This window comes from Patiria miniata, unplaced genomic scaffold (genome assembly GCF_015706575.1).
Source record: "Patiria miniata isolate m_02_andy unplaced genomic scaffold, ASM1570657v1 HiC_scaffold_25, whole genome shotgun sequence".
NCBI lineage: Eukaryota > Metazoa > Echinodermata > Asteroidea > Valvatida > Asterinidae > Patiria > Patiria miniata.
In genome coordinates, this window is record NW_024037064.1 from 4,006,971 (window position 1) to 4,033,129 (window position 26,159).

General features: G+C 38.0%; 3 protein-coding genes and 1 long non-coding RNA gene across 4 annotated transcripts; 2 read left to right on the forward strand and 2 right to left on the reverse strand.

Moving 5' to 3' along the window:
* Nucleotides 1–252: 252 nt before the first annotated feature.
* LOC119732827 lies at nucleotides 253–2,593 on the reverse strand. Its single transcript, XM_038206431.1, has 4 exons — nucleotides 2,547–2,593; nucleotides 1,439–1,686; nucleotides 933–1,054; nucleotides 253–540 (listed from the first exon to the last, which is right to left on the reverse strand). Exons 1-4 carry the CDS (start codon nucleotides 2,561–2,563, stop codon nucleotides 253–255), a joined length of 675 nt encoding a protein of 224 aa, XP_038062359.1. The 5' UTR covers nucleotides 2,564–2,593.
* A 3,708-nt stretch (nucleotides 2,594–6,301) lies between these two features.
* Nucleotides 6,302–10,813, forward strand: LOC119733411 (E3 ubiquitin-protein ligase TRIM22-like). Its single transcript, XM_038206992.1, has 2 exons — nucleotides 6,302–7,403; nucleotides 9,866–10,813. The coding sequence occupies exons 1-2, from the start codon at nucleotides 6,302–6,304 to the stop codon at nucleotides 10,495–10,497; spliced, it is 1,734 nt and encodes a 577-aa protein (XP_038062920.1). The 3' UTR covers nucleotides 10,498–10,813.
* A 1,471-nt stretch (nucleotides 10,814–12,284) lies between these two features.
* LOC119733412 lies at nucleotides 12,285–19,288 on the reverse strand. Its single transcript, XR_005271818.1, has 4 exons — nucleotides 19,101–19,288; nucleotides 16,969–17,011; nucleotides 13,693–13,730; nucleotides 12,285–12,702 (listed from the first exon to the last, which is right to left on the reverse strand). It is a non-coding gene; the product is annotated as an uncharacterized LOC119733412 (long non-coding RNA).
* Nucleotides 19,289–24,921: 5,633 nt separating this feature from the next.
* Nucleotides 24,922–26,159, forward strand: LOC119732828 (tripartite motif-containing protein 2-like). The gene is made up of 2 exons (XM_038206432.1): nucleotides 24,922–26,043; nucleotides 26,131–26,159. The coding sequence occupies exons 1-2, from the start codon at nucleotides 24,939–24,941 to the stop codon at nucleotides 26,157–26,159; spliced, it is 1,134 nt and encodes a 377-aa protein (XP_038062360.1). The 5' UTR covers nucleotides 24,922–24,938.

Consider the following 26,159-nt stretch of genomic DNA (forward strand, 5'->3'; position numbering starts at 1 on the left):
TTCGATTTTTGTATTCATGAAAATGAAAGATGCCAATTATCTTTCCTTAAAAACTCTTGTATTCCATGATTTTTAGACTACATGTTTTACATGCTTACATGTATAAGAATATCAATAAGAAAAAGGCCTGTAAAGTTTCGATTTTTGTATTCGTGAAAATGAAAGATGCCAATTATCTTTCCTTAAAAACTCATGATTTTTAGACTACATGTGTTAAGAATATCAATAAATCTGAACGTCGAACAACAAAAATCACGCCCTATCATTTTTTTTCATTTTCCCTCCACTACGGCCTGTGCCCAGTTCCGTCTCATTTTGCCAGAATGCCTCACATATATAGCCTGATAATATTGACACGGACTTAAGCTTTGAGACAGGACCCACCTTTGGATTGATGCCATGAAGTTGCATGGTGGCTACAGGGTTCCAGACCGTTCCTGCCATTCCATGAGCTGTCACCCCACCCCCATCTCCCATGGCCATGTTATGATGCATGCCAGACATTGGCTCATGTTGCTCACCAAACCGGCTGACAGGTGTCTGTAGGAAATAACCAGGGCAATAAAGTTAGAGCTCGCAAGCATGATGACATTTCAGTAATGTCTTGAGATACACAAGGTACATCTTGATGAGGTTTTGATTTCTCTATTTGATTTTCTCAATGATCGCTGTTCAGTTTTTTTGCTGGTCCCAGAGGGCCAGCCTACAGTCCTCTTTGTACCTCACAGATCGACTCACTGTCACTTGTGAGCTGGGCAGTGCTGTTGTATAGGATTACCCTGTAACACCAATGAATGGGCTCAATCAATTGAATAGGACTGTGTGTACTCTGGAACCAACTTGAATTGCCTTGTGTTGTTGTAAACTGTTTTCAAGTCCTGAACTCATGCTGATTGAGTGTAGTGGGGGTGGTGGAGGGGTGAGATGCTTACTTGTTCATTTGGAAGCCATCCTCTCTTGACAGTGTCTTGATGGGGGAAGTTAGGCATCCTGTTAGCTGCTGTGCCTGGTATGTCCTCTAAGTTGCTACTTGGGATCCAGTCACCGCTGCTCCCTGGGGGAAAAATTCAGAAGAAACAACAAGTTTGTTTTAAATCTACCATTTATAAGGAAAATAATCTCTTGAATGGATGACAACTAATATTTTTCTAAACCACATGTCCTGTATGTCCATTGGGTTTTAATAGAAATCACAGCTGTCTATTTGTAAATTATATTTTCATGGACTAAACTTAAATGTTATTGTAGCCTTCTGGGTTGTTTTTACAGCATTTTTTAATCAACAAGGATCTTTTAGCTAAGTGTTTCAATTAGGATCTTTAAGTACCGAGCCAAGAAAATATGAGACTATTTCACACTCCTATTATCTTGATGCTCCAGATATAGTCAGTTTTCATGCATCTAATGAAAGTGTGTGGTAAATGAAAACTGAGCTTACCTGGTGTATAAGCCCAGATGCTACTCCCTGATGAACCAACAGGGTAACCCAGATCACTGACAGGTACAACAACAAAGCTGACAGGTGTCTTGCGTTGCCCTCGACTACGCTCATTGCTGATTGGAATTGGTAAGCGGGGATCTGACCAATGGCTGCAGGAGGCGGGGCCTGAGGCTGTTCGGTTGCCACGGTGACCGGTCTGGGCGAGGTGGTTGGTCAATGAAGCAAGGCTCCACAAGATGCGAGATCTGCTCAAAATGAAATTGAAATTATAAAAAACTCAAAATTAATGAGAAAGATACATGTAATGTATGTCAATAATGATAGACTGTTTTTCATAACGTGACCAATGTGAAATCAGATGGCTTTTTGGAAGGAGCGTTACTTCTTACTGTGAGCAATGGGGGATTAGGGGTGTAGATGTAACTTGTAACATGGTCACTTGCACATTGGTCTTCATTTACACTTGACACAATATTATGCAAAGAGCAAAAACAGGTCTGAATTTGGTGGCATTAGTTTGTCTAAAAGTAATACACAAAGTATGTGTGTTTGGAAAAATGTAATAGAGTCAGTTTCTTTTAAGACAAATACTCAATACATGTATATTTTGGGGTTTGGGGCGTTGAAACTTTTCCAGTTTTGAATCAAGAAGAGTTTAAAGAGTATACAACTGTAATAGATTATTTCACCAAATATGAAAAGACCAATTAACTTATCTCAGGTCCAAGATACAAACTCAAGTGTAGAGTAAACATGTCAGCAAACAAACAAGATAATGAGCTGTACATGTCTGTTGCATCCAGCACTTGTCCCCCAAACTCCCCAAGCTCTCTATATAAACCATGTCACGTTACTTGATGATGATTCTGTGTTTGCCAGTGCCATCTCTCTGGGATCCTACCCCTCAAAAGCTTACCACTGTTCACGCTCTTTGCATTTTCCAATGAAAGCACTTTCCAAACCATTTTGTTATTTTTATCAATAGTTTGTCAAGTCAGAACTTAATGATAACAAGAATTCAAAGTTACTTCAATTCCATTTTCATTTTCTCACTCAACATTAAATGCGAGGTTTTATTAAAAAAGTTATAAATGGATTGACTGACCTGGGTGTCATCTTCATTGTTTATTGTGTACATGTACCATCACTTGAAAGAGACAATTATTTTAAAACAAAAAGTAAGAGTCATTTCTTGTAAGTAATTTATATAAGTGTCCACGGAAAAAAAAAAAGAACTCTTAATAAAAGAGGAAAGGAAATCTGAATTTGATGGCACTCGTCTGAAAGTAATTGACCAATTATTTGGTTTGTAAAAATTTTCTTTTATACTCAATTTTAATTAGAAAGAAAGGCAAAAACTCAACATATGTTTTGTTTTAATCATTTCTGGATTGATGCTGCAGAAAGAGTATGCAGTTGGCCAAGATTTTTTCACCAAATATGAAAAGACAAATATATAAAGATCTCATCACAGCCAACAGCAAAGTATTCTGAGTGCCCAACTGGCAACTTGCACTTTTTTTTAGGGGGGGGGGGAGGCTGTAAAAATGGAGTTCAAAATGCAACTTTTTAAGTTGTGAAACATGTGCTATATTAGGGCTTAAGAGATGAATTTTAAGAAGTGCAATACATGTAAGGGTGAGGCTGTGTAGTGATATAGTTAATGTTATGACATTGGTTTGCATTCGGGCTGGGTGGCCTTTCAAATGAAAGCAACAACATGTATTAGTAGCGAGTCTGTAAATTGGCCCAAAATGTAGTTGCAGTGAGCCCGTAAATTGGCCAAAAATTGCAAAACACATGCCCTGTTACTATGGCAATGGTCCTGGTACGGATTTTAGAGGACTTTGGTTATTTACTCCCAAGTCCAATCAAGTTGAAACAATCAGGTTTTGATCGTGAACACTCATATGAAAGATAAATTTACATGAAACAACTCTTCAGACAGGTTGGCAATTTTACAACTGAAAATTCTGACTGAAGCTGGTTTGTGAGCTAGGTCAAAGGAATTCACACCTTCTATAGAAATCCAAACTTGTTCATTGGGACTTTTTACCAACAGAACAAAAAATGAGAGATTAAATGAGTCCATTTTGTCACAGAATGGAAGGAACAAGTATGCACAGGTACATGTATTAACACCTCATTTGATGAAACAAGTTTGGAATGACATGTACAATGCACATATGTATGGACACTGATGGCTGCAGGCCAGTAAATAGGCCCAAATTGCCTACGCCGGAAAAATCATGATTTGTACGCTCTCATATTTTTGCTATCATCATTTTGTGGGCCATGAACTTGAAGGTTTGTAAAAAGAAAAAGAAGGGTGTAAGCCATGAACGGGACTGCCAGCTCGTATTTCTGTGTAATTTGGATGAATTAAGCCCTAAAATTGCTCCATTTTGCAATGCAGCCTAGGCATCAGTTTTCAGAATGTCGATGGTCTACAGGACTATACTTTTAGGGGTGATCATCTTTGGATGGAAATTTTTCACAAAGTCATCGGATTGCCACAACAAAATTGAACACAAAATGAAAGATGATGAAATCAGTTTTAATTTGATGTGTCTGAAACACCTTGGAGAGTTGTGAGTATTTTCCCTTGAATTTTGGAAGTGGGGGTATCTATTACTGGGGTCTATGGCAGTTTATTTATTAAGTAGTCTGCAACCTGATGGTGTACGTGTACATGTACACGTATGCAAGTAAAAAATTAACCTTACTCAGGTCCAAGATACAAACTCAAGTGTAGAGTCAACATGTCAGCAAACAAACAAGAAAATGAACTGTACATGACTCAGATCTGGGATCCACCTTCTCTAAAGGTTATGACTATTCACACACATTGCATCAATGCGGAAAACCTCTAACAATTTAAGTGAGTGGACTCCTCAATTCCTTCCAGGATAACTGAGGCCACACCTGGGAATAGACAGGAATCAAACCAGGGGCCAATAGAAAAGAATACAAGCAGTAGGATCTGAACCAAAGACTCCTCAATTCCTTCCAGGATAACTGAGGTCACACCTGGGAATAAACAGGATTCGAACCAGGGGTCAATAGAAAAGAAAACAAGCAGTAGGATCTGAACCAAAGACTCCTCAATTCCTTCAATGATAACTGAGGTCACAGAAATCGAACCAGGGGTCAATAGAAAAGAAAACAAGCAGTAGGATCTGATGCAAAGATTCACCAGATTCAAACCAGACAGCCCTAACATGAAGCTTCCAAGACATTAAGTACATGTAGGATCACTAGTCATCAAATCTAGCTGATGCAGTGATTATTTCCAGACAACTTTCATTCTTACGTGACTTGAGACGTTTACCGGCCGTCATCTTCTTGACTCCTCATCGTCTCTCAGCCAACATTCTCTCAAGATCTTCCTTCAATCTCTTCCTGATATCATAGAACCCAGGATGAATCCTGCCAAGAACCTGACCATGTTCCTTGAGTTGTCTCATCTTGTTGTCAAGGGAGTTTGAGGTGATGCCCTTCACACCCTGGAAACAAGCCAGACAGGATGACAGTTTTATGTTACCATGGTTCCAGCATTTGTTTTTCATTAACATAGAAAGTAGTTTTGATACACTGTTTCAACATTATGTTGGTTCCCCTCCTCTAAAACTCTGCACTTTTCACACTCCCACAAAGGTTTGAGGACTTCTGATGCCTTTTGTTTGGGTAACTTTTGGCAACTCCTCTCATTTGATTTGTGATGGTTTCCAACTGAGGACATAGTGTCCTCTTATGTACAGTCAACTCTGTTGTTCATTGTCCTCAGTGTACATCATTACACCCAAATGTACTTCCCCAAGTAGTATGTATTTTATTTGCATGGAAACACAAAATTGAAACTTTTGGGGTTGGTCAAAATGATAATTTTTAAATAGACTGAAAATGTTATATCAATATTTATCTCACATAAATAAAAGACCTTTTCATGATCATCATGTGTGAAAAATGAAAAAAATTGAGGAAATATATTGATAACTTATTTTATTTGATGGTTGAAAAATTGAGTTTAATTAAATGTGTGGAGGTGTACGCGATTGAAATTTAACAAAGTGCAGCAGGTACATGTAGATATAATGCATGAACTTATCTAAGATCCAAAACTCAAGTGTCAAGTACAGGTAAGTACACAGATAAACTGATACAGATTGTACGAGTGTGTGATGTACATGTAGAAGTATGCAGCAAAACAAAAATCCCAAGCTCTATATATAAACCATGTCACGCGACTTGATGACGATGCTGTGTTTGTCCAGCGCCATCTTTACCAGATCAACCCCATCAAAAGCCTCAACTGTTTGTGCTCTCTACATCAAATTGGAAAGCTTTGTATTCAAGTGATTTGACTGGGAATTTAAAAGAGGTAAGGAAATATTGTCAGTTCTGTTGAATGAGGTTAAAGGCTAGCTGATATAGGAATTGCGGCTTTAGACTTCAAAACACGAAGTGTACGCACAAGTAATATTCCAACAAAAACCTATTCAGTCATATAAGTGGAAAAACTATGGCAACTTGCATACAGTTTTGTCCATTTCAATATCTGAAATCATTTCAAAAGAGAATTAAGGATGTACTCTCAGTGCTCTTCAAAACTTGAACAGGAATTCCAAAAGGAAATAAAAGAGATTTTTTTTTATTTGATATCTCGTTCAAAAGTGAATATCTTTTGTCTGGCTACAAAAAAGCAATTCACAAGAAACGTTATACATGAGCATGTAATTTTTATCCAGATGAAACTCGGATGGGCATGTACATCTTTAATGTGAAGGCACATGTTTTGCTCAAGTATTTTTCATTGCTCTTATAGTAACTGTTCCATTTTCTTTTTGAATACAGATAAAAATGGCTGCAGCTCTACAAAACATCAGCTCCCATCTTAACTGTGGCATCTGCCGAGATAGGTACACACAGCCCAAGATACTGGATTGCGTCCACAGCTTCTGCCAGAAATGTCTGGAGCAATACTACACTAGCAGGTATGCAGGTCAACCTAAGATTTCTTGCCCTGTATGTCGGCGGGAGACAGTACTTCCAGAGACACGCATTCAAGGCCTAAAAACAAATTTCCATTTGATGGGAATAGTTGAGGAGGTCTCACTCCAAGCAAAGGTGGTTAGTTCAGTGAAAAAAACACCAGAAGAAGATGAGTCTAAATGCCAGAAACACAAGGGTGAAGTGAAATGGTTTTACTGTGAGACATGTGAAGAGTTAATCTGCCGAGCTTGTACTGTAGTAGACCACCGTGGACCAAAACATCACTACATTGACTCTGGAGAGGCTTCTCACAAATACAAACAGTCACTGAAAGATATGTTTCCAGATTTCACCACAGACATCAAAAGACTTGAACAATCTTTGGCCACTTCATCACAAGCTAAGCAGAAGTTCACACAGAACGTCACAAAGACTGTGAAAGCTGTGAAAGACAAAGCGGATAAAATGAGAACTGAGATAACAACTCAAGAGACAAAGATGATTAAAGAAATCAAGCAACTCCAGCAGGATCATAACAGAACATATGATAAGCATCAGTCAAAACTGACAATGATGCTAGAAAGTAAAAAACATTCTCTGGGGACATCCCAGGATATCATTAACACTGCATCAGACTGTGACTTTTTGTCCCTATACCCTGTCATCAGCAAAGACTTGAAATCACTCAAGAGTAAAAATCCTCCCCAGATTGATCCCAAGCTTTCATATCTGAGCTTCACCCCGGGTCAGAGGATTGGTGACATCAATCTGGGCAAGCTGGCAGTCAAGAAGAAGTGGGAGAAGTTTCGTGAGTTTGGTACAGAGGGGCGTGGTCCAGGACAGTTTGATGCGGCTCTAAGTATTACTGCTACTCAACCTGGTGAGATTGCTGTGGCAGACTATGGGAACAACCGAGTGGTCATCTGCAGCAATGAGGGACAACACAAGGGAACCATTCCCCTAAAATCAAGTAAGTTTCTTTCATGTACACATTCATCAACACAAACTTTCATAATTGTGTGGAAATTATAAGTCAGTCTTCCATGTGCACATGCAGATCTGACAACTGAGAATGAAAACCAATAAAATAATGGCAAGGAATTGATGTGCTGGCAGTGCTCCCAAACATATTTGATTTTGTTCTCCCAACAAACAGTAAGGTTGTGTTTACATAAAGGCCTATGTAAAATAAAATGGCACAAAAAAGCCGCACACACAGACACACACTCACAAAATAAACAAAACTACCAGCACAGCAAAACTTCTATTTATTTATTACTGATTTGTGTTTGTATGGAAGAAAAACTTTTGGGGGGGGGTCTGTAACCTTTAGAAAGAAATGTTTATTTAAAGGTTGCTTTGCAAACATATGTGAGTAGAATGTTCTAGGCCATGGGTGATGGGGCTGATGAGCCCCCATCCAGATCACCCTTTTGTTTGGTCTTTGTTCTTCTGACAATAATGCTGCATGGCTTTTATTTCAAACACAACAACGTGTGAATTTCAAAATTGGTATTCAACATATCCATTCTGACACAGAGATGCTTGACCTTCTGGGGTTGACATCCATTCTGACACAGAGATGCTTGACCTTCTGGGGTTGACATCCATTCTGACACAGAGATGCTTGACCTTCTGGGGTTGACATCCATTCTGACACAGAGATGCTTGACCTTCTGGGGTTGACATCCATTCTGACACAGAGATGCTTGACCTTCTGGGGTTGACAGTCAAAGTTATACTAAAAGCAACATGAAAACAAAATGGAAATACTCCCTAACGGGTCAAGGTATGAAGAAAAAACTGTGTACAATTACCGGTATGCACTGTTGTACAAAGACATGACATCATACAATGACACCACCATATCAAATTTAAGTGATTTAAAGGGACACTACATCCTGGAAAGCACCCAATATGGCTACAAAGAGCATTTAAAAGTAGTATATTATACAAATATATTGATGAGTGGCTCAGAGTGAAATAGAAGGAATATTATTGCAAGATAAAATCTGGTCTTTTCTTTGCCTCGTGAAATGGAAAAGTCCAGATTTTACCAAGCGATAATATTCCTCCGATTTCACAATTTTAAGCCACTCAATATTTGTTTTATATACCTGACGAATAAATCCTGACATATTTGATACATTTGAACCTTTATTTTAACATAAAATTGGTGGAAAATGTATTTCTTTCTTCCAAACCACCCCTTCACGAAAATGTTTGAACCTAACGCTGACGCTACGCTGAATGCGCACACCAGCATGCATTTGCATACAAATACCGCGTCATGGAACAAGAATGATCCTAACGGTTGAATAGTACAATGTATTTCCCATTCCCCATGGGCGAATGGGACTTTCTGAGCCCCGGCGTGAATGGGAGCAATAACGCATATCACGTGATGTGAGTTTCACCAATCAAATGACAAGGATCTGTATGTCAATATAAAAACGTCTACACAACCATCCTTGACAAATTGGCCGTTTGTGTGTTGTTCTTGCAAGAACAAATTTTTTGGGTCAAAATTTTGACTCTCAAAAATGTGTCATTCCGTGTCAATTCAACACGATTTTGAACCCGACCCTCACAGATTGAAACGATTTGGTGTGATGATTGGCCTGTATGAGAACACCCCAGAACTGATTTTTTTTGTAGTTTGGCTTGTTAGATTCTGAGATACGGGTCAACGAACTTTTGACTAATTAGCATGACCTCCGAACTTTCAATACTTGTATCTCCAAAACTATAGCATATACAAAGCCAAATTGTACATCATATTAAAGCTCTTTGAATGACCTCCATTTCATAAAATAAAACCAAAATCATACCATGAAGCACAGAGAAATGCGCTACGAAATGACCTTTGACCTTAAATTACCCCAAAAAACAATATGCTTCAACTTTTTTTTTTTTCTTCACTTGTTAGTTTATGATGTAAGCACCAATCTTCGAACATTTGGTGAAAGGTGTCCTAAAGTTTGCAAGAACTAAATTGTTACACAGTTTGTTATTATACAATTATTTGATGACTAAAAATGGGGTTTATGTCAATTAATGCTTCATTTGAAACTTGAACAACCTTATTATTGCTATAAAAAAACAATACTGGTAAATATAGTGCTAATCTATTTTGATGTGTGAACATTGAGAATAGCACAGAGAGTGCATCAACTTTATGAAAGACTTTGCAAAACTGTATCTCCAAGACATTGCAGTTATTCACAATTATACATGTATGGTGGTTGAAGACTGCACAATGCCTACAGGCCTATTAAATCTACATGACCAGGCTTTAAGGCAGGCCATGTTTTCATTAATATAGGTAGGTTATCATTGGTATAATATTTCATGAGGACTCAGAATAGTGACAGTGCATTTATATACTGTGCATACAATGTATGTTGCATTTGAGTTCTTCTTTACCCACAGGTCCAGTGGCAGTTGCAGCCATCCACAATCCTGAGCAACGCTTGCTCGTGTTGGAAGATGGAAGCAAGTATGTCAAGGTGTTCAACATGAAAGACAACATTCTTGTAAAGCAGTTTCCAACGGTGCTCAAGCATCAGGTAGACAAGACAAAAATGAACCTATCGAGTCTAGCAGTAACAAAGAATAGCATCTTAGTAGGCGACACCTACAATATGGTGTGGACTGAACACAGCCCCACTGATGGTGAGATCCTACGCACCATACCAGTGCAGACTCCACCTTGGTTCCTGGCTGTTGACGACGACATTGATAGAGTTGTGGTCAGTGGATGGAACACAAAGAAAGTGGATGTTGGTGATAGCAAAGGTAGAACAATCTTGACCATTAATCCAACCATTAATGGTGAGCCAGTGAGGAACTGCAAGGGTGTATGCTGTGACAGCTCAGGCATCTACCTTGCAGTGGACCAAGGTGTGTCTGGCACTGGTCATATTCACCACTATGACCTACATGGCAGGTTTTTTGATTGCCTGGCTCAGGGTCTGTATTTCCCACAGGGAATGACATTCAAATCAGATAGCCAGCTGGCAGTGGCAGATGAAAACTCAATCAAGATGTATCACAAGGTGTGATGTCATCCAACATGACATTGACTAGCAATCATCATCATCCCAACAGCAAATGTTGAGGATGGAATTGTCCAGTCATTACAGCACCAATCAACATTCATGTCCCACTCATATCACATCTCTCCTCAAAAATCCAAACTGCCAGATCCCTCTGATGTGAACCATTTTACCATACAAATTCTTAAATAAACAGTGCATCAATTACATTTTGTTACTATACAAAGTCTTATATAAACAGTGTATTGACTACAGTTACATTTGATTTGATTGGGATAATTTGTACAATGACTGGAATCTGAATTAAATGGTAAATTTGAAAGGAGAGGGGAGTTTAGTTGGTGTTGAGGTGTTTGAATGTAATGACCCCCGCCTTCTCACACCAACACTCCTCCCTCACCCGGGTTCGCCATAAATCTATCCAATACTTACCAACTTTTTGTGGTATTTATGAAACCCCGGCTTCATTGTGTCTTCTGCTTTATATCTGGCACTAGATTCCTAAGAATCCTTCCACATTCAAACTCGGTGAAAATACACCAACCATCCATTGGCCTTGTGTGACAGGACTTGGTGTCTCTGAAAATGAAAATGGACCAATATTGCACTGGAGTTACATCAGGGGACAAAAATCATGAAGCCAGAAGCCAAAGCTAGGGACAAAGCCAAGATTTCATAAACACAATTAAGATTGTTAAATTGTTGATGATGGAAGTTGCTGTACATATTCTGCTTTTACAACAAAGAATTGAGAAATGTTTAGGATCTTTTCGTTCTTGATATTCAACATTCTGCATTACTCAGTTCAAATACGTGCGTATTAATGTTCAAGAGAAGCCTTTATTCACTCAGTTAATTTTGTGTTACTTTTTACAGTTTCATGTACAGATTTAATTAATAAAACGCTGCTTTCATGTAAATTGCCATCAGTCCAAATGTATCCTAAAGATGAGTGACAAAGCTCGTTCTATTAATGTGGTTTCAGATCTTCATTCACAGAATGGAGAATTGTGTTGACAGTGTTCATGAGGTTTATTTCTTGAGAGGCTTTAAATAGTACTAGCCAAAGCTGAAAACATAGCAAAGATTTCTTAAACTCGGTGGAATTCTGAAATTTGTTCCTAATGGAATATCTACATGTAATCCATTATATATTGTACTTTTGTTAATAGAACTTTTGAGACAGCTTTACAAGCACTTCATCCTTGAGAAGTATTTTGTGATATACATGTTGTTTAAATTCATTTTAAGCATGTACGTTCAGCACAATAGTTAGTACTCAGATTACTGTTCAATAAGCCTTTATTTACTCAGTTTTACGTTACTTTTTGCAGTTTCTGTTTACGCATTTGAATTTACGACACGTTTACATGTATATTGAAGATAATTTACTCATTGTTAATGTTTGCTAAAGATGAGTGAAAATTAATTTGGTTTCCTGTCTTAATTTACAGAATTAAGACTCATGTTTACAAGAATGTTTTTATCTTGATTTGAAATTTTGTTGACATTTTTTCTCAGACTGTCAAATATCCCTTCAGTTTGAATGATTAGAAATCAATTCGACTGACGCTGAATTTCAGAAAGCTATACAGCCTCAGTTGCCTTGATTTTGGCCTGACTGCCACCTTGAAAAGGTCCCACACAAATAGCACATTTCTAATTCAATTATTTTCCTTACAAAACAAATAGATTTCTTTGTCTTTTCAAGAATTTAATTGCACATCTCTGTTTTCATTGTTTTGGATTTTTTGGTTGCCATTTCAGAAAACTGGAAAATGGAAAAAAAATCATCACTTCAGTTTGGGTTTCAGCAAAAATAAAGAATTATGAATTTGTTTGCAAAGTATCAATCTTATTGTAAAAATTAAATGTTCAAGTAGACTTTTTAGTGTTTAACAATTTACCACTGTATGTAGATCTTAGTAGTCACAACAAGACTTTGTAAACTCCCTTTATGTATTTTCTTCAATTTGTTCCTAATAGAACATAAATCTACTCATTGTATTCTGTGCTATTTCTACATTACATTTTCTGATAATGGAAATTACAGCCTGTACAATATCAATTATTCTGTATTTCTGTTAACTTCACTTTTTAAAGCCATGTAAGATCATTTGCAATAACCCAGATAAGCACCTACCGATTTAATGACAGAAACCTCAAAGTGAAGATAGGACTGGTAACAAATACCCTGTGAAATAATTCCACCTGAAATGGTATTGTCAGAATACAACATTGAAGGTGGTTTCAAAATGGGGTGCCTACAGAATCCAGTTACCATATCCAAAGACTTGTGCATTATGTTTTCTCTGTTTTCTCCAAAATGTATAGTAGCCACTCAGCTAAGACTTGAACAGAATGCTTGTTATGCAACCTACTTAAAATATTGAGCACTTTTGTTGCTTCGGAAAAAAACCCGCAAAAAGCAAATGATCCTATGCACAATGTACCTTTAAGCATACCCATCACTATGAAAGTTTATTAAGATCACTTAAAAAAATTGTCTTTTATATTCACTCAGTTTCTTTAAAAAAAAGAAAGAATTTTGTAGTTTTTTTCTCCATTTTTGTAGTTTTTCATAGAAATCCTGTTTATTGTTATTATTTATAAGCTTTGTACATTTGCATTTATATCAATGAAACACTAATGTGGATGATCATTTAATCATCAAAATGTCCGTTAAAGATGAGCACAAATACTTATCCTATTAATTCGGTTTCCTGTCTGAATTCACAGAATAAAAGCTTGTGTAAACTTTACTCACAAGGGATTATCTTGATGGACATTTTTCATTATTTCTCTTTGAAGGTTAACAATTCTTCAAGTGTGAAAGGTTGCCAATCATTTTAATAAATGTTCAAATCAATGGTATTGAATTTCAGGAATCTAAGGCCTCCGTTGCCTTGATTTTGGCCTGACTGCCTCCTTGAAATTTCCTTGCCTTTTCAGAGTTAATTTCATACCTTTGTTTTCATTGTTTTACTTATTTGGTTGCAATTCCAGCAAACTTCAAAAGAAAGGAAAGAATTACCCCCTTATACAGTTTGAGTCTCAGCAAAGAATTATTACATTTTGATGACACTTTTCAAACTCTGTTGTAACATTTAAATATTCAAATTGACTTGTAAAATCAGATGGTTAGAAATGAAATGAGCAGAAATAAATTCATTCATTTATTCAGAATAAGAATTCACCCACCACTCTTTGTAGTTCTTTGTAGTCGCTCTTTTCTTCATCTAACAATTAAAAAGAAAAATCATGTCTTAAAATATCTATATTGTTATTGCATTTAAAAACCCCAACCCCAAAGAAACCCACCAAGTGAAGTCTCCTGAATCCAACAGAATCCCACAACTCAGATGAACCATACAACAGAAATGCACCACTGTGGAATTTGCTGTAACTATCACATGTGGTTGAATGTGTGAATAACTTTAATTTTTCCCAAGTTTCGGCAATTACCAAATTTCCACTTCTGGATTACCTTTGTTTGATACATAAATACGCAAACAATTTTATGAGGTCCAGCCGGCCAAATAAATTCCAGATTTCTTGGACCAGTCTGCAAGTGTTCATAGCAAAAAGACAAGGTCAATGGTTTCACCTTTTCATCAGATCCCCAGCAATTAAAAATGTCACAGCGCCCTCTATTGGCGATGAATCTCCCTCCCTTAATTATTGAGTGCCTGTGATATTTCTGCATTTATATTAAAAACTGATGATATAAATAAGACAATTATTGCCTCTTTGGCCATTTTTCATAGAAATTCAAACAAATTTATTTCAGAATCTGTTCTGTGAAAAGGATTTTAAAAATCACTTTTTCGTTTCCCTACAAATTAACTTTGGCTGTGCCTTGCAATTTGCCAGCTGGAACCCTGACCATGCAATATGGTCCGTGTTAGTCATCTTCACTTGATGACTAATATGGGTCATTCTAGACATTGAGGGTCCAAAGTGGGACATCATTCCTGTGCCTGTGACCTCTGACCTTTGTAATGTGCCATTCAAGTATCATTACAAATGACGTCCATTGTTTATTTGCTGGGTGGGTAGTTTGCTTACATAATCACTCTTGAAACCTGACTGCATTAAGGAGTGCATGCAGAATAAAAAAATAAAAACAAGTGTGACCGGGGACAACAGGCTCTTCAAGTTTAGATGGAAAATATACTGTTTTTATTCCTCATCAGTGGCCGCATGGCAGCAAAGTGCAGCCAGCGCTGTGAAACTTTCTTTAAATTACAAGACTTTACAATATGTGTGTGCTCTTGTTGGTGGCTAGTTAAAGACTGAACTGAAGAAAACTAAACCACAGGATGTTGGCCAGTGCCTCACATTCCTGAGCAGACCACATAGAGATTATGAATAAACAGAGAAGGGGGTGATAATGAACAAAGTAACTAGTGTAGAAAAGCTAGAGTCTATCTAATGAATAATAATGAGGTACATGTAGTCAGGCCTCCTGCCTGGAGGTAATTACTTTTCCAGAAACTTGGAATGTGTGGCTGACCCACCCAGGGCTAAAGGACAGATTTTCTCACTCATGCTCACAGTGGTGAACAAAAATATAACATGCACATAAAACAATGAAGATAATAATAATTTCAATACTTTGAAAACATGAAAACAATCCAAAACTTGTGAAAAAGCAATCCCGCGTACCGATTATTGGGATATAAAATATTAAGAAACTTTCAGTAGAAATAGGAAAAACCCAAAGGTGCTAAAAAAGATAACATTGAAATATGTTTCAAATATTTCACCGGTTACACAAGTATTGACGAATGGGATTTACTTTCCTGTGGACCATCCACTGGGGCAGCAGGGAGAGGCAACTCCTCCCCCAGACATTTTGCTGCTATAATGAGCGCCAGTACTGGTTTGTTTTAAATGTTGAATGTGTGATGAAACGTGAATACAGAAAATACAGGCAAACTCTTGAAACACTGAAAACACAGACTATCAAAAACAGAATGTGACATTGGTGGCATTTCTACAGCTCTTTATCAAGGGTAGCATCTCTGGGTATGGACTCCTTGCACAAGTACCCCCTCAACCGTTACAAAGGGAGAGTTGTGGGACCACATGAATGCATTGCCAACAGCGCCTGGCACTCATTTGAAGATGTTAGGGGCCATTGAGAATTTTCAATGTTTTACAATTTCGACTTTTTTTCCAAATAATTTTGACCCACCCACCCACCCCAATTTCAATTAATAAAAAACTGAACTTGTACATTTACATGCACTTGCATGTACATATACTTGAACATGAACATGTATTCCCCTGTGTGTCTAGTTCAGTAACGGCGTGAAGTTGTCGGTCTTCCTCTTTTGCACTGGTGACTTTCAGTTTTCTTGTGTTTTGCCAGCTGATATGCTGTTGGGAATGACAGGTTGTAGTTTTGGGAGCCACAAAGATGACCGTGGTTTTGTCGTTTTCTGGATGAGGTGGATGACATGTGACATACGAGGTTGTGCCTGTCAAGTGAGGTAGCTGAGAAAACATTCACTCGTAGCCCCCCCCCCCCCGCCCTGTTTGTAGGGCGGGGGGTACGAGCGAAAGAAAAACATCAGGTTTGGGCAGACATCACATCACAGGCTGCGGTCCTTGTAGTCTTTGAGTCCAGTGTTTGAATTGACCAATTTTTATAGCGATTGGTAATCGACGACCACGGCGTGTTATAGAGCCGATCTAGTACACCTGGTACCCTGCTGCCTCTGCACGGCCTAACCGCTACAAACGCCCGGCGTCCAAGCCTACTGAAAAACCACCTCCCTCTCATGCCACGGTGGGTTTATATACACGTACATGACGTACATGTACAGTACATACAGGGGACGAAGTTGGAAAAGAAACACATCGCGATATCGGAACGCTTGCGCGTAGTTCAGGCAAGTCAAAAGATCTATCTTTCTTTTTTTTTCTTTTTCCATGGAAAGTGAATTTCGATTTTCAATTATTTAGCTTGACCCACCCACCCACAATTTGGAAAAAAGTTCGAAATTTTAAAACATTGAAAATTCTGAATGGTCCCCATTCAGAATGGAGATTTTTTCACCAAATATGAAAAGACTAATTAACTTATCTCAGGTCCAAGATACAAAATCAAGTGTAGAGTAAACATGTCAGCAAACAAACAAGTTAATAAACTGTACATGTCTGTTGCATCCAGCACTTGTCCCCCAAACTCCCCAAGCTCTATATATAAACCATGTCACGTTACTTGATGATGATTCTGTGTTTGCCAGTGCCATCTCTCTGGGATTCGCCCCCTTAAAAGCTTACCACTGTTCACACTCTTTGCATTTTCCAAATGAAAAACTTCCAAAACCATTTCTTTATTGTTATCAATAGTTTGTTAAGTCAGAACTTAATGACAACAAGAATTCAAAGTTATTTCAATGCCAATTTCTTACTCAACATTAAATGCAAGGTTTTATTAACAAGATTATAAATGGATTGACTGACCTGGGTGTCATCTTCATTGTTTATTGTGTACATGTACCATCACCTGAAAGAGAAAATTATCGAAAACAAAAACTAAGAGTCATTTCATGTAAGTAATTTATATAAGTGTCCACGGGGAAAAAAATTAACTCTTAATAAAAAAGCAAAGAAAATCTGAATTGGTGGCACTCGTCTGAAAGTAATTGACAAATTATTTGGGTTTGTAGAAATTTGCAAGATTTAGGATATTTTCTTTTGGTACTCAATTTGAATTAGAAAGAAAGGAAAAACCTCAACATAGGTTTTTGTAAAATCATTTCTGGATTGATGCTGCAGAAAGAGTATGCAGTTGCCCAAGATGTTCTCACCAAATATGAAAAGATAAATATACAAAGATCTGATCACAACCAACAGCAAAGTATTCTGAGAGCCCAGCTGGCAACTTGCATTTTTTTTTGGGGGGGGGGGGTTAAAATGGAGTTCAAAATGCAACTTTTCTAGTTGTGAAAACATGTGCTATATTAAGGCTTAAAAGATGATGAATTTTAAGAAGTACAATGTTCATACATGTAAGGGTGAGGCTGTGTAGTGATATAGTTAATTTTGTGACATTGGTTTGCATTCAGGCTGGGCGGCCTTTCAAAAGAAGGCAACAAAATGTATTATTAGCAAGTCTGTAAATTGGCCGAAAATGAAGTTGCAATGAGCCCGTTAATTGGCCCAAAATTGCAAAACACATGCCCTGTTACTATGGCAATGGTCCTGGTACGGATTTTAAAACACTTTGGTTGAAACAATCAAGTTTTGATCGTGGACACTCATATGAAAGATTGACATGAAACAACTCTTCAGACAGGTTGGAAATTTTACAACTGAAAGTTCTGAATGAAGCTGGTTTGTGAGCTAGGTCAAAGGAATTAACACCTTCTATAGAAATCCAAACTTGTTCATCGGGACTTTTTTACAAACAGAACAAACAATGAGAGATTAAATGAATACATTATGTCACAGAATGGAAGGAAAAAGTATGCACAGGTACATGTATGAACACCTCATTTGATGAAACAACTTTGGAATGACATGTACAATGCACATATGTATGGACACTGAAGGCTGCAGGCCAGTAAATAGGCCCAAAATTGCCTACGCCGGCCAAATCACGATTTGTACACCCTCATTTTTTTGCTATCATCATTTTGTGGGCCATGAACTTGAAGGTTTGTTAAATTTTTTTTAGAAAGGTGGAAGCCGTGAACAGGACTGCAAGCTTGTATTTCTGTGTCATTTGGATGAATTAAGCCCTAAAATTGCTCTACTTTGCAATCCAGTATAGGCATCAGTTTTCAAAATGGCGATGGGTTTTTGGACTATAATTCTAGGGGTGATCATCTTTGGATGGAAATTTCTCACAAAAGTCATCGTATTACCACAAAAAAATTGAACACAAAATGCAGATGATGAAATCAATTTTAATTTGACGTGTCTTATACACCTTGGAGAGTTGTGAGTATTTTCCCCTGAATTTTGGAAGTGGGGTATCTATCACTGGGGTCTATGGCAGTTTATTTACTAGTCTGCAACCTGATGGTGTATGTGTACATGTACACGTATGCAAGTACAAAAAATATCCTAACTCAGGTCCAAGTTACAAACTCAAGTGTAGAGTAAACATGTCAGCAAACAAACAAACAAGATATTGAACTGTACATGAATCAGATCTGGGATTTGCCCCCTCTAAAGGTTACAATTATTCACACTCATTGCATCAAACAAAGTGGAAAACCTCTAAAAAAAAATTCAAATTCTCTTTAAGTGAGTGGACTCCTCAATTCCTTCAAAGATAACTGAAGTCACACCTGGGAATAAACAGGAATTGAACCAGGGGTCAATAAAAAAGAAAACAAGCAGTAGGATCTGAACCAAAGACTACTCGATTCCTTCAAGGATAACTGAGGTCACACCTGGGAATAAACAGGAATCGAACCAGGGGACAATAGAAAATAAAACAAGCAGTAGGATCTGAAGCAAAGATTCACAAGATTCAAACCGGACAGCCCTAACATGAAGCTTCCAAGATATTAAGTACATGTAGGATCACTAGTCATCAAATCTAGCTGATGGAGTGATTATTTCCAGACAACTTTCATTCTTACTTGACTTGAGACGTTTACCGGCCGTCATCTTTTTGACTCCTCATCGTCTCTCAGCCAACATTCTCTCAAGATCTTCCTTCAATCTCTTCCTGATGTCATAGAAACCAGGATGAATCCTGCCAAGAACATGACCATGTTCCTTGAGTTGTCTCATCTCGTTGTCAAGGGAGTTTGAGGTGCTGCCCTTCACACCCTGGAAATAAGCCAGACAGGATGACAGTTTTGTTAATATGGTTACAAATATATGCATTCACAAAGAATGTAGTTTTGCTACACTGTTTCAACATTATGTTGGTTCCCCTCCTCTAAAACTCTGCACTTTTCACACTCCCACAAAGGTTTGTGTAGATTGAGGACTTCCCACTGTCCTTCTGATGGCTTTTGTTTGGGTAACTTTTGGCAACTCCTCTCATTTGATTTGTGATGGTTTCCAACTGAGGACATAGTGTCCTCTTATGTACAGTCAATTCTGTTGTTCATTGTCCTCAGTGTACACCATTACACCCAAATGTACTTCCCCCAGTAGCACGTATATGTTTAATTTGCAGGGACAATTTAAACGTAAAGTTGAAACTTTTTGGTTTGGTCAAATTGATAACTTCAAATAGATTGAAAATTCTTTATCAGTATTAATAGCACAAGATAAAAAAATAATTTCGTGTGTGAAATATTTTGAAATCTGATTTTATTTGATGGTTGAAAAAAAAAACTGAGTGGAATTGTATAGTGAGGTGCATGCCATTGAAATTTAACAAAAAGTGCATAATGTACATGTAGATAGAATGCATGAGCCTATCTTAGATCCCAAACTCAAGTGTCAAGTAAATATGTACACAGATAAACAGATATACAGATTGTAGGTGTGTGACTTATGTACATGTATGGAGCAAAACAAAAATCCCAAGTTCTATATATAAACCATGTCACGCGACTTGATGACGATGCTGTGTTTGTCCAGCGCCATCTTTACCAGATCCGCCCTATCAAAAGCCTCAACTGTTTGTGCTCTCTACGTCAAATTGGAAAGATTTGTATTCAAGTGATTTGGTTGAAATTCAAAGAAGGTAAGAAAAGAGTGTCAGTTATTTTGAATAAGGTTAAATGCTAGCTTAATAATGAAAGGTTTGCGGAAACACCATGTGCGAATAATTTCTCAACTAAGAGAATGGTTCTGAAAAGAACCAGAGGTATAAACTCGACGTTCCGGTCAGTATGCTCTGACCGTCTTCAGGAGAGTGCCTAAACTCTAAGAAAGTGAATACTTAAGAGTAATTTTGTGTAAATACTTCATATAAGTGTCCACGCTCAAAAAAATCGAATTTTTAAAAACTTTGTGGGATGAAAGGACTTAGGGAGCAAGTAACCAAAATAGACTTTTTAAACTTTTATTTAGCCCGTTGCCATGGTTACGGGCCATTATGTGTTTTGGACATTTTTCGGCAATTTTGAGGCTGCAAAACTTCATTTTTTGCGTTATTTTCAAAGGTCATCCAGCCAAACTGCAAAGTAATGTCACAAAAGTAACTATATCACGACAAAGTATCATCCTTACCCTAACAAGAAACAAATAAAAACACTTCTGAAAAATCTCCTTTATACTATTTTCAGACCCTATAATACAGCATGTTTTAAACTAGCAAAATTGCATTTTTTACCTCATTTTTATCCCTCCAAAATGGCACTTGCCAGGGCACTCAGAATAATTTCCCTTCGGCTATGGTTAGTTCAGACATTGGTCTTTTCATATCTGGTGAGAAAATTTTGGGTTATTGTATGGCCTTTATGCAGTAGCGCTCAGTGTTTTCCTTTGTTTTGAGTAATAACTTGTATAATTGGTATTGTTCATGAATCCTAGCACATTTTTACAAACAGAATCAGACTGTGTATCATTTTTAGACCATTGGATGAATAGTAGGTCGTGTACTTCCCCCCACACCTGGCTAGGCCCCGCCCACTCCCCCTGTGCCACCGAATTTTGAACTTGTATGTTGCATTACGAAACAAATGTAAATATGCAAGTGAACACTTTAGAAATAACAAAGAGTTCCTTTTCACAGCCTCCCCTTCCCCCACCCCGGGGGCATTGCTTGGGGTTGAGGGTGGGGTGTGACCACCCACCAATAACTTGGCATTGTCGGTACAATCATTGTCACATGGGCAAAACTCATGTGTTTGCAAGCCGCAATGAATAATGGCCATATCCATTGTCCTCTGATTGAAGTGCACTTATCATTCAAATGATGTCCAGTCCTCCCCTCCCAGCTAGGCCCCGCCCCTTCCCTTGCCACCAAATTCAGATTTTGATTTATGCATGTATTTGCCTAAATTAATATTTTAAATAGATGTCAATTTGCAAGTGAAGCTTTCATAATCTACACCAACAGGCGTACCCGTCTCACAGCCCAACCCCTGCCATCCCTCTTCCTACTCCAGTGCTCATTATGAGCAACTACCCCTCCCCTCCCAAAGAATTGTACAGAATATGTATTATTGTTGAGGTTACATATTGCCTTGCGGAAAGTCCACATATTTACATACACTGTGTAGGTTTTGCTATTTTTTTGTCAACGTGGGAGTGGTTTGGAATATCTGGAAAGCGCGGGGGGGGGGTGTAATATGGATACATGTACATGTACATGATACATGTACGTGGTACATGTATATAATGCTGAATTTTTTTTAACACAATTGCATTTATTTTTTATTTTCAATACAGAGAAGTGAAATGGCGATTACGAGAGCAAATAACTCATATTTGTATATTAAAATACATGTACTTCTATCACTCTAGTGGAAACTCAAAATGGCCTCTATATTGGTTGATTGAATTGAATGTGTAAATATGGTCAGATCAAGCACATATAAAGTCGAATATAGTACCGTTATGGGTGCTGCTATGCCCTCCAAAATCGTAATTTCGTAATAAGCATGACATTTTGAGTCTCTTCCAAACTGTCATCAGCAGTCAACATGGCCACACTTCTGTGGTGCATCCATTGTTACATGGCAAGCAATCTAAATGTATTGGTGCTTATAAATTACAGGGGTTTTTTTTATACAGGCAGGGAATGTTTTGTTGATGTGTTAATTAAAAAAACAAACCAACTTCCCCACTGAACCACAAGTGCTTACAGATTTTATCCCTTTCTGGCGGGTATTTGTGTGTTTTTTCTGAAAGGGAGGGGCACAGCACACTGTGATCCCATGTTGATTTGCATATACTTTGACCGATTTTCCTACAACCGATTTGGCAGGAAAATATTGGTTGACCATTACTCTATAATATGACATTCTTGGTTCTATTGCTGTTACCACTAGAGGTGTTTTTTATATATTTTTCCAAACTCTTGTCTAGATAACATTTTGGGCATAGTTTCTGTATTTCTGTGTAAACATTCATCCCAGTCAAGCAATTGTATGCATCCACTGTCACTGCCATAGGGACTTATAATTACTGATTTTATTGCAAAAATGTGTGGGTTTTCAACCCGAATTGGCAAAACTAAAGTAAATATACACAATTGTGGTGATGTTATTTAATGCTCTGCAATTGATTCATGTAATAACTATAAGAAACGTATACATCAAAACAAACAAAATGGTACAGATTGAGAGGTGAAAATTAATGCGCTTCTCGCACCAATGGTGGCCACGTTACATACTGAGCATGTATTGTTGTTAATTATATAGCCATGAATTTCAGTCATAGGATAATACTTCCGTGATAGGCTTTGAAAATGGAAGTATTTTTGACTTTAGTTTATGAGCACCGATGTCTTTACAACGGTTGCCATGGTAATAATAAGCACACTACAGAAGTGTATTTGGTGCCACAAAACTTCATGTTGATCAGGCAAATACAAATTTGGAGGACACTTCCACTAAAAAAATACTTCAGACCCTAACTACATGTATATAGCCAAGTCAAGTAAGAGTGAAATTCATGCAATCAAATTGATGCTGTGTTCTCTCGGAGCTTTCACTGGAGTGATCGTTGTTTTAAAGTACATGTATTTCAATATAAACAAATCAGAGTTAGTTGCTCTCTAAATCGACAGATCTTTTCCGTTTTGAAAATAATAAAATAAACGTCATTTTGTTCACCACACCTTTCACTGTAATTCCAAAGTAGCTTGCAATATAAACAAATGTGTACAGCGTACATTGCGTGTGTCCAGATCACCCTTCCCACCCCGCGACATACACACCCCTTCTCCCCCTCACTTTTCGGATATTTCAAGCTGCCCCGTGTTGTAAAAAAGCCACCTTGCATAATTCAGACTTTCCCCAAGGCCATATGCATGTAAGTAATCTCAACAAAATTGTACTTGTTGACTTGTTGGGGAGGGCGTGGTTATCTTTGAGCTTTGGGAGTGGGGGTGGCAGGGGAAGGGGGTATTGTGAGACGGCTGTTGGTGTAGATCATAAAAGGTTCACTTTCAAATTGATATCTAGTATATATTTACAATTTAATTTAGGCAAATACATGCAGAAATCAAAATCTGAATTTGGTGGCAAAGGAAGGAGCGGGGCCTAGCTGGGAGGGGAGGACTGGACATCATTTGAATAATGGTGCACTTCAATCAGAGGACAATGGATATGGCCATTATTATTCATTGCGGCTTGCAATCACATGAGATTTGCCCATGTGACAATGATTGTACTGACAATGCCAAGTTATTGGTGGGTGGTCACACCCCACCCTCAACCCCAAGCAATGCCCCCGGGGGTGGGGGAAGGGGAGGCTGTGAAAAGGAACTCTGTTATTTCTGAAGTGTTCACTTGCATATTATTTATTTACATTTGTTTCGTTATGCAACATACACGTTCAAAATTTGGTGGACAGGGGAGTGGGCGGGGCCTAGCCAGGTGTGGGGGGAAGTACACTACCTACTATTCATCCAAATGGTCTAAAAATGATAAACAGTCTGATTCTGTTTGTGAAAATGTGCTAGATTAATGAACAATACCAATTATACAAGTTTATTACCCAAAACAAAGGAAAACACTGAAAATACACTTTTTAAGGTTTTTGTGAAATTTACCATTTTCGGAGCGCTACTGCATAAAGGCCATACGATAACACAATTTTCTCACCAGACATGAAAAGACCAATGTCTGAACTAACCATAGCCGAAGGGAAATTATTCTGAGTGCCCTGGCAAGTGCCATTTTGGAGGGATAAAAAAGGGGTAAAAAATGCAATTTTGCTAGTTGTAAAAACATGCTGTATTATAGGGCCTAAAAATAATATAAAGGAGATTTTTCGGAAGTGTTTAATTTTTTTTCTTGTTAGGGTAAGGATGATACTTTGTCGTGATATAGTTACTTTTGTGACATTACTTTGCAGTTTGGCTTGATGACCTTTGAAAATAATGCAAAAAATGAATTTTTGCAGCCCTCAAAATTGCCGAAAAATGGCCAAAACACATAATGGCCCGTAACCATGGCAACGGGCAAAATATCGGATTAAAAAGTCTCTTTTAGTTACTTGCTCCCAAAGTCCTTTCATCTCACACAGTATAAAAAAATTCGATTTTTTGAGCGTGGACACTTATATGAAGTATTTACACGAACTGGCTCTTCAGTAGAAAAAGGCGAAATCAATGAAGTGTGAAGTTGCATCCTGTGATGCTAGCTTACCAGTACAAGTCACTTGACAGGAAATTCTCACACACACAAAATTGATGTCTTGTTCGAAAGTGGATAAAAATCAAATTTGGTTTTTTTAGGCCGTATGAAACTCACACAGACAGTGCAGTATTAAAGAAGTTACATTTCTGTATTACATGTATAACCATTTCATTTTCTTTTAAATACTCTTTGTATACAGATAAAATGGCTACAGCTCTAAAGAACATCAGCCCCCATCTTGAATGCGACATATGCGCAGACAAATATAAACAGCCCAAGGTGCTGGATTGCATGCACAGCTTCTGCCAGAAATGTCTGGAGATATACTACACTAGTAGCTATGCGGGTCAGCCTAAGATTCCTTGCCCTGTATGTCGACGGGAGACAGTACTTCCAGAGACACGCATTCAAGGCCTGAAAACAAATTTCCATTTGATGGGAATAGTTGACGAGGTCTCACTCCAAGAAAAGGTGGTTATTAGTTCAGTGAAAAAAACAACACAAGAAGAAGATGAGTCTAAATGCCAGAAACACAAGGGGAAAGTGAAATGGTTTTATTGTGAGACATGTGAAGAGTTAATCTGCCAAGACTGTACTGTAGTAGACCACCGTGAACCAAAACATCACTACATTGACTCTGGAGAGGCTTCTCTCAAATACAAACAGTCACTGCAAGATATGTTTCCAAATGTCACCACCGGCATCAAAATACTTCAAAAGGCTTTGGCCATTTCATCACAAGCTAAGCAGATGTTCACACAGAACGTCACAAAGACTGTGAAAGCTGTGAAAGACAAGGCGGATAAAATGAGAGCTGAGATAACAACTAAAGAAACAAAGATGATTGCAGAGATCAAACAACTCCAGCAGGATCGCAACAGAACATATGATGAGCATCAGTCAACACTGACAATGATGCTAAAGAGTAAACGACATTCCTTCAGTACAGCTCAGGATGTCATAAACACTGCATCTGACAGTGACTTTTTGTCCCTATACCCTATCATCAGCAAAGACATGAAATCACTCAAGAGTCAAAATTCTCCCCAGATTGATCCCAAGCTTTCATATCTGAGCTTCATCCCCAGTCAGAGGATTGGTGACATCAATCTGGGCAAGCTGGCAGTCAAAGGCAAGTGGGAGATGTGTCGTGAGTTTGGTAAAAGAGGAAGTGGTCCAGGACAGTTTGATGGGACTCAAGGTGTTACTGCTACTCAACCTGGTAAAATTGCTGTGGCAGACTGTTGGAACGACCGAGTGGTCATCTGCAGCAATGAGGGACAACACAAGGGAACCATTCCCCTACAACGTAAGTTTCTCTCATGTACATGTTCATCAACACAAACTTTCATAATTGTGTGGAAATTAAAAGTCAGTTTTCCATGTGCACATGCAGATCTGACAACTGAGAATAAAAACCAATAA